Below are 16,357 nucleotides of genomic sequence, written 5' to 3' on the forward strand. Positions count from 1 at the left end.
AACTGTTGCAAGTATCATCAATTAAAAACCATTAATGAACTTGAATAAATGAAACAATAATCAAAAATTGCTGTAAAATATGTGCAATAACTGGTAACTTGATCTAAAACATTGGGTCGGAATGCCTCAGTGTAAAATCATAACAACAAGTAGTTTAAAATGAGGGTAACATTTGGACTTTATGCCCCCGAGAACTACTGTGCATTGATACAAAGGTGAGGCATACATTACATATTAACAATAGCCTTTGAACATACTCGATCTTTTTAGACAATTAGAAAAAGTAATTTACATAAATAATTGATGAGTCTCATTTAAGTGTCACATTAGTGACACAGTCGAGGGACACATTTCGTCATTTTCTACAGAACAATAACAATTAAACATTAATGGCTTAACAAATACTCATTATGAATTGATTTCAAAATATACTATTCAACAGTATGGCTTTACAAACATAACCTGTTACGGATTCAAATTTGTGGAAAAAAAATACTTCTCCAATTTCTGAATTGCTTCGGACAGATCTTCATGAATTTATAATGTTCATAACCTATGCATAGAATGAAATTTTATCATTTGAAGATCTCTAATGGTTCTTTCAATATTCATGCAAGAGTATAGCCCACTAATGACTAGCGCAAAACTGATTGTCCTGCACAATAGATGTCCTATTTTCAGTAAGGAAACACAAAAAATTATGTCTGCTGAAGCGTGAAAATATTCATTGAATTTCGCTTTATTTTCAATTCTCTCTTTGATTATTAATTCAGACCTGGCTTCAGTAAACCAACATGTCTGCAATTTAATGTTTATTAAAAACAATTATTTTTATTTGGATAGACTATGATTATGTTTGACTTTCTGGATTTCAATTAACTTTCTGTTTTATACTATACTGTATTTGTGCTGACAGGGAGTGGTTATTCTTTTTTAGCACATGCTCCTGATGCATGAAAACTGATAGTATCTTCTTTTAACTGATTTCTGTGTGTTTGCCACCGAACAAATTTACAATGCCCAGTTATACACTGTTCGGTACATCTTCCGTTATCTTCATTGTTCAGGAATTCACATGTTAGACCTGTATCAGGGTCTTGTGTAACTTCACCTTCCGTATAGTCACACAGTTACATAGCTCACTGTCCTTAAACATTTTACTTTGCAGCCCACAGTTTTCTTGCCAGACTGCAGTTAAGTCTTGATATGATTGTTTTAGGATACATGTACAAATCCCAATTGAATCTTTTTCAGGATACCTCTATGTTGGGATCTACAAGGTTTTTCTGTTCTCCAGTGCCTCATCCATACTGTTTTGAGACATAACTGCATTATTCTGTTTTAAGAAATTACTCTATCTTTCCTTTTTTCAGCTCCAGGGGCTCATGCAGGGTACAATCCAGATGGATCTCTAGCCTGGGAGAACCAGCATATGCAAATGGGTGCTCATGGCATGTACAGTAAGTTACAATATCACTTATTTCCTTTGAAAACCCTATTAAAGGGAGGTAATGAAAATACCAAATTTTAAATAAAACTCAAACAAAATATTTGCATCCCTGATATCACGTTATAGGGTTCTGTATGGTACATTAATAAATTTCAGTATATCAAATGAAATATTTTAATTTTTTTTCAAGGGTTACTGTTTGTAGGAGGCTAATTGCTTATAATTCTTATATATTTTATTTTTAAAAGTTGATTTCATATATTTACGTCCCCATTTTTTAACCGTTTATGATCAGCAACATTTCATGCAAGTAAGATAATGATTATACAGCAATCTACAGTTAAATTAAAATTAATAACTTTCATAAACCCAGTTTTCCATCTTAATTAATTAGTTACTTAAGATTTATTAAAGCTATGCTGAAGATGACCAAATAGGCAAATACTGATTTCTGCAGATTTCAATAAATTTCTTCTTATCACTTTTTTAAGAAAAAATTGTTTGAAACTTAAAAAGTAAAGATATTTACATAAAAATACCGTAATTTCCTATAATGGCTATCAGCCTATGAACATGCCACCCTGACTTCATCGACTTTGACCCCATTAACCCCTGATATAAGGCACCCTACTCTTTTTCGGCATCGCTAATCATAAAAACAACACAGAACTGTGTGTGAGGTAAATGGGCCTGTGCACATAAAGGAAGGGAAAAAAGATTTGCTGATTACAAGTAATACACTCTTAACTTTACACAAACTTCTATGATGTATGGCTCAAAACTTTCTGCCGAAATCTTCATAAATCAGTTGCAAAATTTGAAAATACACTTAATTTAGTTGAAATTTATGGGAAATTATCAACACCTGGGAGGTTAGCTAGTCGTATAGAACCATTTGTTGTAAGTAAAATCATCATAAAAAGCGCAGGTAAATTTTACGTGTAGTAAATGCTTCCAAGTGAAGTCTGTCGGTAATTTATTTCATAATTAATCTATTTTTTTCTTGTGTGTTGTTGTTGTTTTTGTACAATTTATCCCTGTGCTTAGGTTATTAGCATCTAAAACCTGCCGATAATCTAACATGTAATCAAACATCATATACAAAACAATGATTATCAGATCCTCAAGCACTAAAGCAAAAAATGCAGCCATAATGAGATGCTAAAAGAGAACTAATTTTCAAAGTTATTACAACACATTTTGCATGAACTGCTTTATACAAGTAGCACTAGAAATCATAATTCACTCTCAACTTCACATTTACTCATTTTCTTAGCTTTAATTAACTTCCTCACTTTTGTGTATTTTTCAACTGAAATGAAGCAAAACAATTATTCTGTTGCCTAGTTACTGATCTTTCAGAATAATCAGTCATGTTTAGAATATTTAAAATAAACGTTTAATCTACATTTTATTTTCTAAATCATGATTGTATATCACTTAAATAACATAGAAACAATTTTTCAGCAATACAGTCTCATGTATTGGGATATCTTAGAATATATACATATATTTTCAGGGGTACCAGGTATGCCAGGAAGTGAGATGTACGACCCAATGAAGGCTGGTTATCCACACATGGATGGTTCCCAGCGTTATGATATGCTAGGAATGCATGGAGCAGATATGTATGGAGCTCCACCTGTCAGTAGTTCATACTCACAAATGTCACAGCTTCGCGGACACGGCACAAACTCTATGCTCATACCTGGCCACCCTCATCATATGATGATGGGTGCCCATGGAGCCCATGCGATGAGCCCACATGGAATGTCCATGGGCTCAACACAAAGCCCACCTCTACACAGCAGCATGGACTCTATGGGACACATACAAGATATTCACGCGGGTTAGCCAAAACTTTTGTGTTTAGGTTGGGTTTGCTTTTTTAATATAAAATACACGTGATGAAGTGAAAGTTATGTAGTGTTGTGAACAGGGTGAAACTTTTGTATTAATATTATCAAAAAAAGTATTATTTTCCAAGGGAAAAGATTTTCATCTGTGGACAATGGAACGATACTGTCAAAAGGTGACAGGACGGGACTGAACCTTGTTACGCAGAGCTTATGCTTTTTCTGCACGAATATACATTCATCGTAATACGGGTGAATATTTATCTTTCTTTGAGTACGAGACAATGATGTGAAACTATGGTGATTGACAGCAAGCAATATAACAGACAAACAAATCACAGAGTACTGCTGATATATACACAGGGTTTGCAGATTTCTTGTCCATGGAATCGGCAAAGTAAAAAATACAGTTGGGGAATCTTCAGGGAATTAAATTCCCCTGAGTCTGATTTTAAATGAAGATAGAAACATTTTTACCCATAATGCTAAGCATTTGGGTGTCAAAGGTCATGTAGCAGCATGTTCAGCTATGGTACTTTGGTGCAGGAAGGAGCTACCATGTGACATGGGCGTGATATCTGAAAATATGCTCGCCCGTTTCCACAATAAACGGTTGTTCCAGCCAGAACTAGTCATAGAATACAAGTGCTGAATGCTGGATGATTCTACATTCAATGTTCTGCTAGAAAAAAATCTTTGTTGTACTGTTTCTTGCTGTTGAGTTATTGCCCTTTGTTACACATTATTCAGTAGAGTAATGTTCCCTTTGTTACTTGATGTTTTTACTTCCAGTATTGCCTAGTCTGATATATACAGTTGATTTTGGTTTGAATTCTTCTTATGTGTGCTTTTTTTGAATTCTTGGCTTCACTATAATGTGCTGTTATTTTTATTTGTTTATCTTTTGTTTCTTTTTATACACTAAAAACTTACGATGTGCCAATGTGTTATCATTTATGTTGAATATAAAAAATGAATGATATTTTTCTGTCACTTGAAAAAGTGAAAATTATAAAAAAAAAAAATGGTCAATGGTGTGTAACTTTTCAAAAAAAGAACCACAGAAATTTGAACAATATTTAGAAATGTTTTGTTTCTTTGGCAGTACATTGTTGAATCTGAAAAGTGGAATATAGTGGTTGTGTGACCGCTTACCAAAACTATGAACTTATTTTCTGACAATGAACGCGAAATTTTCTGACAATGAACACTATATTTACTGACAATGAACACGATATTTTTGATTTAAACACTGAAGTCTTACTTATTTTAAGTGTACGTGAAGGGCAAATGTTGGGAAACAATGGAACTATTCCATTTAATTGCTTGTTTCTTTTTTGTTTTTGGTTTTTGGTTATATATATTGGACAATTTTGCTGAAAAACAGAAGGTTACCTCATTTTTTAAAAATTTTAATACATTTTTTGTCTAAATGATGCTAACATGAAAAAATATATGTTTATATTCTGATATTGTGTTAAGGTGTTATAAATTATTTACTAGATTTTCAGCCAAAACTAAAACCGTGCTTACACTTTCCTCAAAAATACGTACACAGGTCATCACTTGTATTATATTGCTTATGAGAAAAAGTATTCGGTATTCTAAATTTATCCAAAAAATATAAGGTAGATCTAAATAAGTTGGAGAATTTCTATTTCCCAGGGTTTTTTTTATATAAAAGAAAGTTAAACATGACATATTTCAAAATTCTTATAATACTACTTGATTTAGATGTTAAAGGTATAGTTTTAACTGAGGGTGTTTATAAGGTTTTTATAGCATGGTTGACAAAAAGGGTAAAAATCTAGTATTTAATTTATTGGCATATTTGTCCATGACATAATTTTAAAATGTAGCTAAAATAGCATTCCACCGTTGAAGTTGAAATTCATGTCTGTACTAAAACATGAAACAAACTGAGGAAGCAATAAAGTTACACAATTAAATTGTTTTTTTTTTTTTTAATAAATATTGTTAAAATTTCATAAGCAATAAACCGTCAGCTTTGTCTGTAAATGTAGTAATAAAACATTCAGTTTCTGTGTTAATTATTGATAATTATATTAATACATGCACTATTAAAGTCACAATTGAACACAATATAAATACCAAGAACATCATCCATGAACACCATGACTTTTGAGATGCTTGATTAAATTTTTTTTACGTTTTGTTTAAAATAATTATACATCTGCAATGATGTTTTTCTGTCTCCCAACAAAAACACAAAAATACACCAAAATGTTGGGAAATATCTTCATTGGCCAATTATTAATAAATTATGTGATCAACCATGTTTTAATTTGTTGAAGATTGGGAAAAATCTGAATACAATTTCTCAATTATTTTCAAAATAAATGCAACAGAACAAATTTTTTTATCATATAATTTGTATTTACTGTTAAAAGTACATGAATCTTTTTTTTTGTAACTGCATAAAACATGGGATTCTAGAAACAGGCAACAAAATACAGTTTAAAAATAAAGTCTTTTTTGAGAAAGCTTCATCCTTACCTATCTTCAGAGATATTTTATAATTTGAATGAAGATAATTAAAATATGTAAACTGTTTGATTATGCCATTTTTATTTACTCAGTTGAAAAGAATTCTTATTTGTTCAATCTTCAAGCATTTGAAAAGAAACACATGTTTCATGCATACATTATATACATAGATGATACAATGATTTTCAAACTTGCTTTAACACAGATTTATTCAAAATAAGCCAAGTTGCATAAATTTAGTATCTTCCTGTAAACTTGCATGGTACAAAATTGGTGCAGTGCTATATATTATTCCAGTTACTCTGAAAATTGACTGTGTAGTTTAGAACATTAGAAAATATAGAAAAATAGAATTAATATGCTGTTGTACAAATTGTAAATTAGTGGAGAACACACTTAAAAGGAGGTTTCACTAGCTTTGTATAAAAGAGTTGAACCCTTCATGTTTCGCATTGCATAAAAGGTCAAGGTCACCAAAATGATATTCATAATGGATACAATTCAAGATTTTGTAAATATTAAGCGTTAAAAATGTAATTGGTACCCATTATGTTTATCCAGGTATAATTTGAATGGGTAATTTTGAGGGGACACACAGTGTAGTGTATATAGATATAATAAATAGCTGGAAAAAATCTGGTATCCCCTTAAAGTTTTCCATTGAATTGGTGCACGCATTATTCATGTTTTTGTTACTGAAGATCTGAGAATGGCTATATGCTGCCAAATTGTGAGAATGTATATGTATGAAAGAATGTTAATATCTACTGTTGTTAATGTCCCATCTAAAACTACAAATTATTGAATTAACAGTATTGTATTGTTTTTACATTTTGTTTCCTATTATTCTGTTTCATTTCACTTGTACTGAGGGATGAGGCAGGGTGAATTTCTATCACTCTTCCTATTTCTTTTATCATTATGTAAAATAACTGAAAATGGAGTGTTTCAAAACGTTGCTGCATACAATTATTCAATCAGTGTGCTTATCAAAATCTCTTATTTTTAGGCAAGATAGCACTAAATTGTTGCTTTTAAAGTGTTTTAATATTGATTTCTGTTTTCAAAACAAAACATTGGAGTAGACTATTTACTGACATGAGATATATTGCTGTCCTTTTATACTGTATTGAAAAACAGAGAAAATTAATGTAAGCAGATACTTGGCAGTATATAAGTGTCATTTGAAAGCTATTAAAAATTTCGTTGTTGAAATGATTTATGCTTTAACTGTTTAAAAAAAGCATTGACCAGAATGCCATTTGAATCATAAAATTTTATGAAAGTAATATACACAACCATGTAAGCTTTATTCTTGAAAGTTTCAAGAAAAAAAGCCTCCAGGGTAAAATCGTTCTGGCGTATTGCAGTACGATAGTACATGCTGTATATAAATAGACATAGATACATCAGTCTAGGGTTAATACCCTTAAACATGTCTTTTCATTATAATAAGTGAATTTATATTAAATAATATACTGACATCCTTCCATCAAATTCCATGAATAAATTACAATGCATAGATAAATAATGTCTGAATTCATAATCATTGTGGTACAAAAGGTCATAAATTTATTCAAAGCTACTGTTATTCTAGTTGGAAAAACTCGTTAACATTTCTATAGTTAACATAAACTGACATTAAGGAAAAGAAAATTTTCAAAACATTTTATCTTGTAAAAATTCTCATTTTAATATTAGTGAATGATAATTAAAACGTATTCAAGTGTCAAAATGATATTCTACCACTTGAAATGAGTACGGTATCTAATATATTCCCACAAGTACTTATCTTACTTTGTTAAAAGTCAACTACTACCTATAGTCGTCCCCCCAAATTTCACATTCAGTCGCCAATTTTTTCTGAATTCCTTATGAAAATCAGATTCCTAAAAAGTTTATTATACTTTAGTAAGCAAGAAACACACCCTTTTGTTCCGTAATTATCACAGGAATCGTGCACTTCCACCATACACTATGTAGATGACAAGGTTAGTAATTGTAACTCATTTACTATTTTGAACAGACCCAATCTTAACTGATTGACAATACCTTGAAATATTTTTTTATTAGAACTATATTATGCAAATGTTATTCCTTGCCAAATGTTATATAGCATGGAAGAAAAACAAATAAATTGCTAAATGCGCCATCAATGGACATACGATCGGACAGATAGCATGGCATTGAATCAATCAAATAATATGTATCAACTATTCTATACCATAATGTTGTTTAACACTATCCGTCAGCAAAATTTGATCTTGTCAGAGGCACTAATCTTAACTAGATAGCAAGTTCATTGTGAAGTCCCTACCTGTACTTTAGTACTTAAATCTTGCTTATCTCTTCCATAAAGGGTTCACTGTCGGCTTTCTTCTGTTATATACAAATATTTTAAAGAAAGATATTGTAACATAAGAAAACACTAAATGATAAATAATCACATCTTAATATATCCTCACTGCTGTATGGTACATATCAACATGTATTTTTGTCAACACTTATCAGTATTATTCATAATTCACCCATTAAGGTTGTTGTTCACTTTGACTATTTTGATGTAAAACTGTTATTTTAAGTAGTAGGATACCTTGCTTATAAAGCATGATTATGAACTGATTTTGTCTTTAATGTAACATTGACCTCTATCAACTAAAGTAAATGTTCAAGCTGAAAAGTACTGGAATGTCATACTGTATAGTCTGTTTACTTTAGCCTGCTAAATGCCTAAAATGAACTGGTCCATCATTCATTTTGGGCAGTACCATTTATTATTCGAAGGGGTGTTCACTGAAAATTTACTATCTGAATAGCGAACAGTGCAGACCATGATCAGACTGCACGGATGTGCAGGCTGATCTTGGTCTGCACTGGTCGCAAAGTCAGTATCGCTTGCCGCCAGCAGGGTTAATTTAATTTCTGCTACAGGTATCCTGCTATCTTAAGGGACACTTGATAATTCATGGTTTTATCACAATTTACATCAAAATACACATCTGTCATACCAAAGAATACTGTGTATGAAATTAATTGTAAAATGGAAATCCTTTATAGTACAAATATAGCATAAATACCCATTGGATTCAATAAAAAGTAGGTAAATATGTTCATAACGTCAAATAATTTTGACATTTTACACAATTCTGTTTGCTTTATGCAGTTCTAGTATTCTTCAGTTGTTATGGAGAGCACCTGTACTTAGCTATATTATCAACAGAAGTGTGCTGAAATTACATATATGCGAATATGTAAACTTATAGAAATTTCTACTTGTCGTTACAGCTCCACTTCTTACATAAATTTTACTGTAACTGGATAGGTTTAAAGTTTATAGTTACATAAAACTTGAGCAGAGTTTCTACCATTAGAAATAAATGATGATATTAAACAATAAATTCATGACTGGAGTCTTATGGTAATTAAACAGTCACTGCCCTTTTAATCAATTAGATATGCTTTAACATGATATAGGGAGAAAAAAAAAACTGAAAAAAAAAATCCATCAACGTATTCACAATATCATTGCACATTCATTATCATGCACTTCAATTAATGAAATTAAAAAAGAAATTAATTTAATGTAACAATCTAAATAAAACTTAAATTAGAAATTTCTTACAAGCAAACAATGTCCCAAAATTCTATTTTGTTGTAAATCTGTTACGCAGAAATGGCCTAAGCTGTCCGACAAAGTATTAAGAAAACAACAACAAATATATAGCCGACAATCATTGTCTACCCCTGCATACAAAGTAGAACTGCGAAAAAATACTCAATGGATGAATTTATTGTAACAATAAAATGTTTAAAAAAAATGAATGTTTTCACTTTTTAAAAAATTCTTCCTGACTTGAATCAAATATGAAGAAGTCTTCCAGATGTTACTGAGCAAATCAAACATAATTTCTGTGCAGTGAAAATTGCACAAATTATTTGAATAATCTATCTATGAGTTGCTATGTTAAGTATTTATTGTAAAATGTTCTAGTAATGAACTCTAGAATATAACAAGAAATGATGCAAGAAACAATATATATATATACTAGTTTATATGATATTAGGTCACAAATTAGCTAGCATAAAGCCACAGCATTAAATGTAAATCAAACGTGATCTTTAAAGCAACTTAAAAATTAAATGTAAGATTTCTTAATTCAATGGATGTTAATTTTCTCAATAAGAAAGACAAAATGTTTTATTTCATAAAATAAGTTACTTGGTACAAACAATTTTAAAGTCATTTGAATATTCATATTGAAGTGTTTGACATTTTAACATTCAAATAAAGGAAATGACAGTATTAGAAATAGAAAGTTTTAAAGAATATTGCACATATGTTTATTTCATTTGTTTGTGATTGTGAAATTTATAGCATCAAGGAAATATCATCAAATTAGACAAGGACAGTAATTAACATTTTAAATATTATATATTCCGTTTGCAGTTAATGTATTGTTTTATTGTTGAGCAATTTGCATATTTAAGTAAAGATTTAAATGTGAATTTAATATTGTAAATTGCTGTTGTTTTTATGAGTGTTCATTAAGGTATAATTGACATTTTCATAAAATATATATTTGACAGGATATCAATCAAGCTCTGTGGTCTGGTAGGTGGCTTGTAAATTCTTCTTCCCATTAAAACTTTAACTTACATACTTAGCAGTTTCATGCTATAATAATGTATCTACATTTCACCATCATGGCACGAAACCTTTTTATTTGTATATAAATTTAGATACAATTACTTTCATGTTTGGACGACATGTCTGTTGAGGTCTTCCAACCTATGAATCTCATTTAAGAGAGGGAATGCGGCCAACTCAGTGTAAAAAATATCCGCCTTCTTGCATTATATATGAAAAATGTGCTATTACTTTTTGCCCTGGCTCTGATATATTTTTCCTTTTCAATATTTCATCATTTTTATTGATATATAGAAGATGAAAATGTGAGGGTTTATAACTTAACTTAATGCGTATCAAAAGGGTAAAACGATTTTTTATGAGATCATTTATGTAGTCAAACATGAATTTTGGATCTCTTCCTGTCTTTATGTATATATCTTGCTGTAAGTAGAAATAATTTTATGTGAGGTTACAGAATATTTAGAACAAAAGTTAAATGGAGAAAAAATAGAAACTATTTTGGTTTAAAGCTATCCATGCTTGGGGGTCAATATGTTACCTCACTAGAAAAAGATGTTAATTTCCATATAATGGCAACTGATTTTAAAGAGAAGTACACACACAGGGACCAGTAATAACTAGGTATATACAGAAAGACTCCTGCAAACCGTCCATTGTTGTTTTTTTTGCATTCGTCATTTATCAGACAATACACTATTATCTTACTATAGAACATCTGTCCTTTAGTAGATCTATGCCTCATTTTCAAGCTCATTCACCAACACAGTTACACTGTTCGAAAAATATGACTGAAATATCTTGAATCCTGTGAAAATAAGGCACATGGACAAGACCGCTGATACTGGCTCCTTAAATTATAATATGACAGATGGAGATTTTTTTAAATAGAATTTTTGATCAAACGTGACACTTTTTCTTGCACTTAATAAAGGCAATGCTGATGTAAGAAAGAAACTGAATTAAGTGGATCAAAAATAAGTCAAATATGTCATACTTTTACATTGCTGACTTAGGACAAGAATAAAAATGCAAGAAAAGTTACTGTTAATATACATGCGGTGAAAAATGTGGAAAATATACTACTGACATAAAACACCACACTGAAACACCAAGCTCGGGTTTCAGTTGTTCTGTTCATATTGTAGACCCTTCTTCAAATTTCTTCTTCAGATAAGACTAAGCAACCATTTAATTTTTTATTACTTTTTTGCATATATCAATTCTTCAGTTTTCTGAAATAGAATTTACATTCATGGAACCTTCCCAAAATGCCTCGATGCCTTTTGACCTTAATTGTTACTACTTAATCTTTATGATCACAAGTTACAAAATGAAGATAAATCCTGTGCATTATTATATAATTTTTGCAGAACTAGAACAAAAATACTGTATAAACAGTTTCATTGATTTGCTACGGTAGTTCTATTTTAATGTAACTACGATATAAAAAATGTGAAAAACTGCATAAGAAACCAAACTTCATTGTATAATGAAAAAAAAAGACTGGGTTAATTTTCAGTATGATAGCATAATGAGATGATATTTCAGAAGTTTGTACGAAGCTGCATACAGTATTTCACATTCACTATTCCAGTTGAGTGCATGTATGTCTGTCTGTCTGTCTGCTTGTGTTAATGATGTTTGAATGTATAGTATTGATTTTGGTGGACATGAACAGAGAATAAACTTTAATTTTTGTATGTTAAAATACAAATGTGAAAAGTGTTTGTCTTTTTTATTTACTCTGCTAATCCAACACATTCACAGATGACCCATTCCCAATAATGGGACATAGATGATATATACACACTGTGATTATTTGTGTCACAAAAGGAAGTTTATGTAAATTCTTGGAGATATTAGGGAGTGGAGGAGGAACAGGCCTATCTTCCTCTTTAAAGTAACAATATTTCTGCCTTTTGACGATGGCTTGATGGATGTTTTCCAGACTTTCCCCAAAACAGCCTTTCTTTCAATTCCATTCGATTGCACAGAGGGACTGACGTACATGAAATTAAAAAAACTCACGAACCACTTGATGGATTCTTATCATACTTGGTCAGCATAATCCTTGCATGGACTTTTCTAAAGTTTCTTCAAATGGTTCAGTTTGAGGTAATTTCGAGGCCAAAAAAAGCTGAAAAGGGAAAGATACCTTCCAATGACTTCTTCCAAAGAACGGTTTAGTGAATATTAATTAAACTTGGTAAAGACCAAAGTCTTCTCACTAGGTGAACGAATACGGAACTACTTGTGTTTGTATCAGAGATACTTGAGGTAATGAAAAGTAAACAAGAGATAGTGTCTGTGCTTCTTAGTATGGCAATCATTCGAGTTTACAAAAAGTATTGAAATTCTCTGCATTTTAAACAAGTGGAATGTAGACATGGAACCACAATATTTCTATTGCTATTATGTTGTCAAGTCTGTTAAAGACAAGTACATCTTTATTACCCCTGTAACTGCTTCAGCGCAGAATCCTACAGAAGACAGGAAGTGATTAGTGCAATGCTGTGGAAAGATCTCTAGCAATAGCCACAGACCTTTGTCCTTTATCATAAAATTCGGCGTAAGCATCTGCGATGTTTGCACGGTATCCTCATAATCATTCACAGTTACAATGTTCAAGACATCAGTTCCCAGTTTTCTGAATAGATGGCGATGTTGTAATCTAAAACGAAACAACTATGCTTCTAGTTTCAGTCAGTAAACTATTTCTTTAGATAAATGCACTGGAAGATGACTTTTCGAAAAACAGTTGAACACGCAATGATCAGTATCGTCATTACAGTGGCTTGACCAGCCCGAATTGATGTGCAGCCACGTACATGCAGGGCATCCTCCTACAAAAATCACCTCGGATACTATAACACTTCTTCATATGATTCACTTGATAAATGGCCAGAAGCTCTCAGTTTTCATCAATAGGTTTCACTTGTTGCACTGAGGCCTGCCAAAGTTAAAGAAGGAAAACCGTTTAAAGACCCACCAAGTTTTGTCCATCCCGTTTTACCACTATAAATAATACCAGTTTACCTAAATGAGCATTGCGGATAAACTATCGATGGCAAAACAGTCCAGTCTTTCGGTATCAAGCTGTGACCTTTTAGATTATGTAAGTTGTGTCAATGATGAGACAGTCCAGCCCGTGGTTACAAGTCTGACGTCTTTCACAAAAACATAAACAAATTTTCAAAATTAGACTCAAAGACTCACTTTTCTGACGGTAATCGACACTACTATATGATTTTTGACTGGATTTAACAATATTTGAAATAAAAAAAAACAACAGGAATTGTAGGCGAACTACAATTGAAAATGGGTGTATGTTTGTTTTTGGTTTTCTTTTTGTTTGTTTTTTTTTTGCTATTCCATCTGGCTGTTGAAATGATCTATATCCTAGAACTTATGATCATTTATTTTGTAGCAAGCTACTGTGAAACTGTAAATGTCAGGTTTGGGTTAAACATATTTTATTGCATACCAATAATATTAACATCTCAAATACAAGACTTAACAACGGTATATGCAAAAAGGGTTGGGTAACAAGTTCTCTCAACAAATATCAGGATAGCGCGATTCATGGATTTACAAGAAGTCCCAATGTGGTTTCTACCCGTATAAACGCACAAAAATAACATTTAATTCTTAAATACTTATATTAACTACATGTATATATTTTGTATGGAAAGAAATCAGCGTTTATTTCGTATTAACAGCATTGGCGTAACAATATCAAGCCCGGATGACCCTTTTTCGTGAAATTATACGCGCAGTCTGACGTGATTACAATTTAAGACATTGACACAATAGCGTGATTCCAAACATTCTTTCAAAACTTTTCACGCCAACTCTTCAAAAAGAACAGTAAATTATAACTTTTTTTTTCTTCTGACGATTAAGATCAAAATTGAATCGACAGGACTGTATGATTTTTCACTGCATTTAACCTGATATTTTAAATAAAAACCTAGAATTGTGTGTTCTTTTTGCCTGTTTTATTTTGATGACAGTGAAAATTGTAAATTTAAGAATTGAATGCCATTTCTTGTGCGTTTATACGGGTATAAACCACATTGGGACTACAAGAATCGTTAGCCCGATTCATACATTTTCAAAAAGTCCCAATGTTTTTATACACGTACAAACACAAAAAAAATCCCACAAAACAAAAGCTTTAAATTCTTAAATGAAAGCTGCAGATTAAAAGATATACTAGTATTATTTAATATAAATGGAATGGTATATTAAACAGCAAAACACCTATCCTATATAGCACATCAAAAGTATCACATCTTCATGATTTTTGACAAAATTCAGCTGCATTTCCAGTATTTGCAGAGATAATGTAATAAAATCAGTATTATTAACGTTTCTAGATTACATTGTTGTAAGATGTATTTCAAATGAAAAGTAGACTCAAGAAAACAAGTACACACGTCTAAAACCAGATGTAGTGTTCAAGACTTTTAGGGATGTATGTAGACTTAATGTTCAAGACATTGAGGGATGTATGTGACCTAATATTCAAGACTTTTAGGGATGTATGTAGACCTAATGTTCAAGACATTGAGGGATATATGTAGACCTAATGTTCAAGACTTTTAGGGATGTATGTAGGCCTAATGTTCAAGACATTGAGGGATGTATGTAGACCTAATGTTCAAGACATTGAGGGATGTATGTAGACCTAATGTTCAAGACATTGAGGGATGTATGTACACCTAATGTTCAAGACATTGAGGATCGTATGTAGGCCTAATGTTCAAGACCTTTAGGGATATATATATAGACCTAATGTTCAAGACATTGAGGGATGTATGTAGACCTAATGTTCAAGCCATTGAGGGATGTATGTAGACCTAATGTTCAAAGCTTTTAGGGATGTATGTAGGCCTAATGTTCAAAACATCGAGGGATGTATGTAGGCATAATGTTCAAGACATTGAGGGATGTATGTAGACCTAATGTTCAAGACATTGAGGGATGTATGTACACTGTACACTATGTAGTCCTAATGTTCAAGACTTTTAGGGATGTAAGTAGTCCTAATGTTCAAGACTTTGAGGGATGTATGTAGACCTAATGTTCAAGACATTGAGGGATATATGTACATTATGTAGTCCTAATGTTCAAGACTTTTAGGGATGTATGTAAGCCTAATGTTCAAGACTTTTAGGAATGTATGTAGGCCTAATGTTCAAGACATTGAGGGAGGTATGTAGACCTAATGTTCAAGACATTGATGTATGTAGACCTAATGTTCAAGACATTGAAAGATGTATGTAGACCTAATGTTCAAGACTTTGAGGGATGTATGAACATTATGCAGTCCTAATGTTCAAGACTTTTAGGGATGTTGTCACAAATTGACAATCGGGCCTTATTTTATCTGTGATGTAAATGCAGGTATTGCATCATATTTTTGTAAAATTTTGAGTTATTGAGGTAAATGTCAGATTTCACGCATAAAATACCTATTTTTCTGTACATTGTATTTCATAACTTAAATTTCCATGTACATTTCATTAAATTCTGTTCAGTAATAAGAAAGTTGATATTTGATAAACTTCAGTAACCCGTGTTTTTATCCCCAAAACTACTATAATGGGCCTCAAATTGTCAATTTCAATCCGCGCCAAAGTAGTCAGATTTCCCGGCTATATCGTGAATCCCGTGGAAATACAAATAGTCAAGAGTTCACGGATTATCCTTGAATCCCATGAAATTACGGCCTTTCCTGTCACAGATGTATGTAGTCCTAATGTTCAAGACATTGAGGGATGTATGTACATTATTTAGTACAGACGTTCAAGACATTTAGGGATGTATGTAGTGCTAATGTTCAAGACTTTAAGGGATGTATGTGCATTATATAGTCCTAATGTTCAA

The 16,357-nt window shown here is 31.6% G+C and overlaps 1 protein-coding gene across 3 annotated transcripts in view; it reads left to right on the plus strand.

Annotated features, from left to right (window-relative positions):
• LOC123545201 (homeobox protein Meis1-like) overlaps positions 1–11,968 on the plus strand; it is a 153,572-nt gene extending 141,604 nt beyond the window's left edge. For all 3 annotated transcript variants that reach the window (XM_045331546.2, XM_045331544.2, XM_045331545.2), the window contains 2 exons: positions 1,374–1,460; positions 2,970–11,968. In XM_045331546.2, coding sequence (XP_045187481.1) covers positions 1,374–1,460; positions 2,970–3,304 — 422 coding nt within the window. In that variant the 3' untranslated portion in view covers positions 3,305–11,968. The remainder of the gene's footprint in view (positions 1–1,373; positions 1,461–2,969) is intronic.
• The last annotated feature ends 4,389 nt before the right edge of the window (positions 11,969–16,357 follow it).

This window comes from Mercenaria mercenaria, chromosome 1 (assembly GCF_021730395.1).
Source record: "Mercenaria mercenaria strain notata chromosome 1, MADL_Memer_1, whole genome shotgun sequence".
In the NCBI taxonomy this organism is placed as follows: Eukaryota; Metazoa; Mollusca; class Bivalvia; order Venerida; family Veneridae; genus Mercenaria; species Mercenaria mercenaria.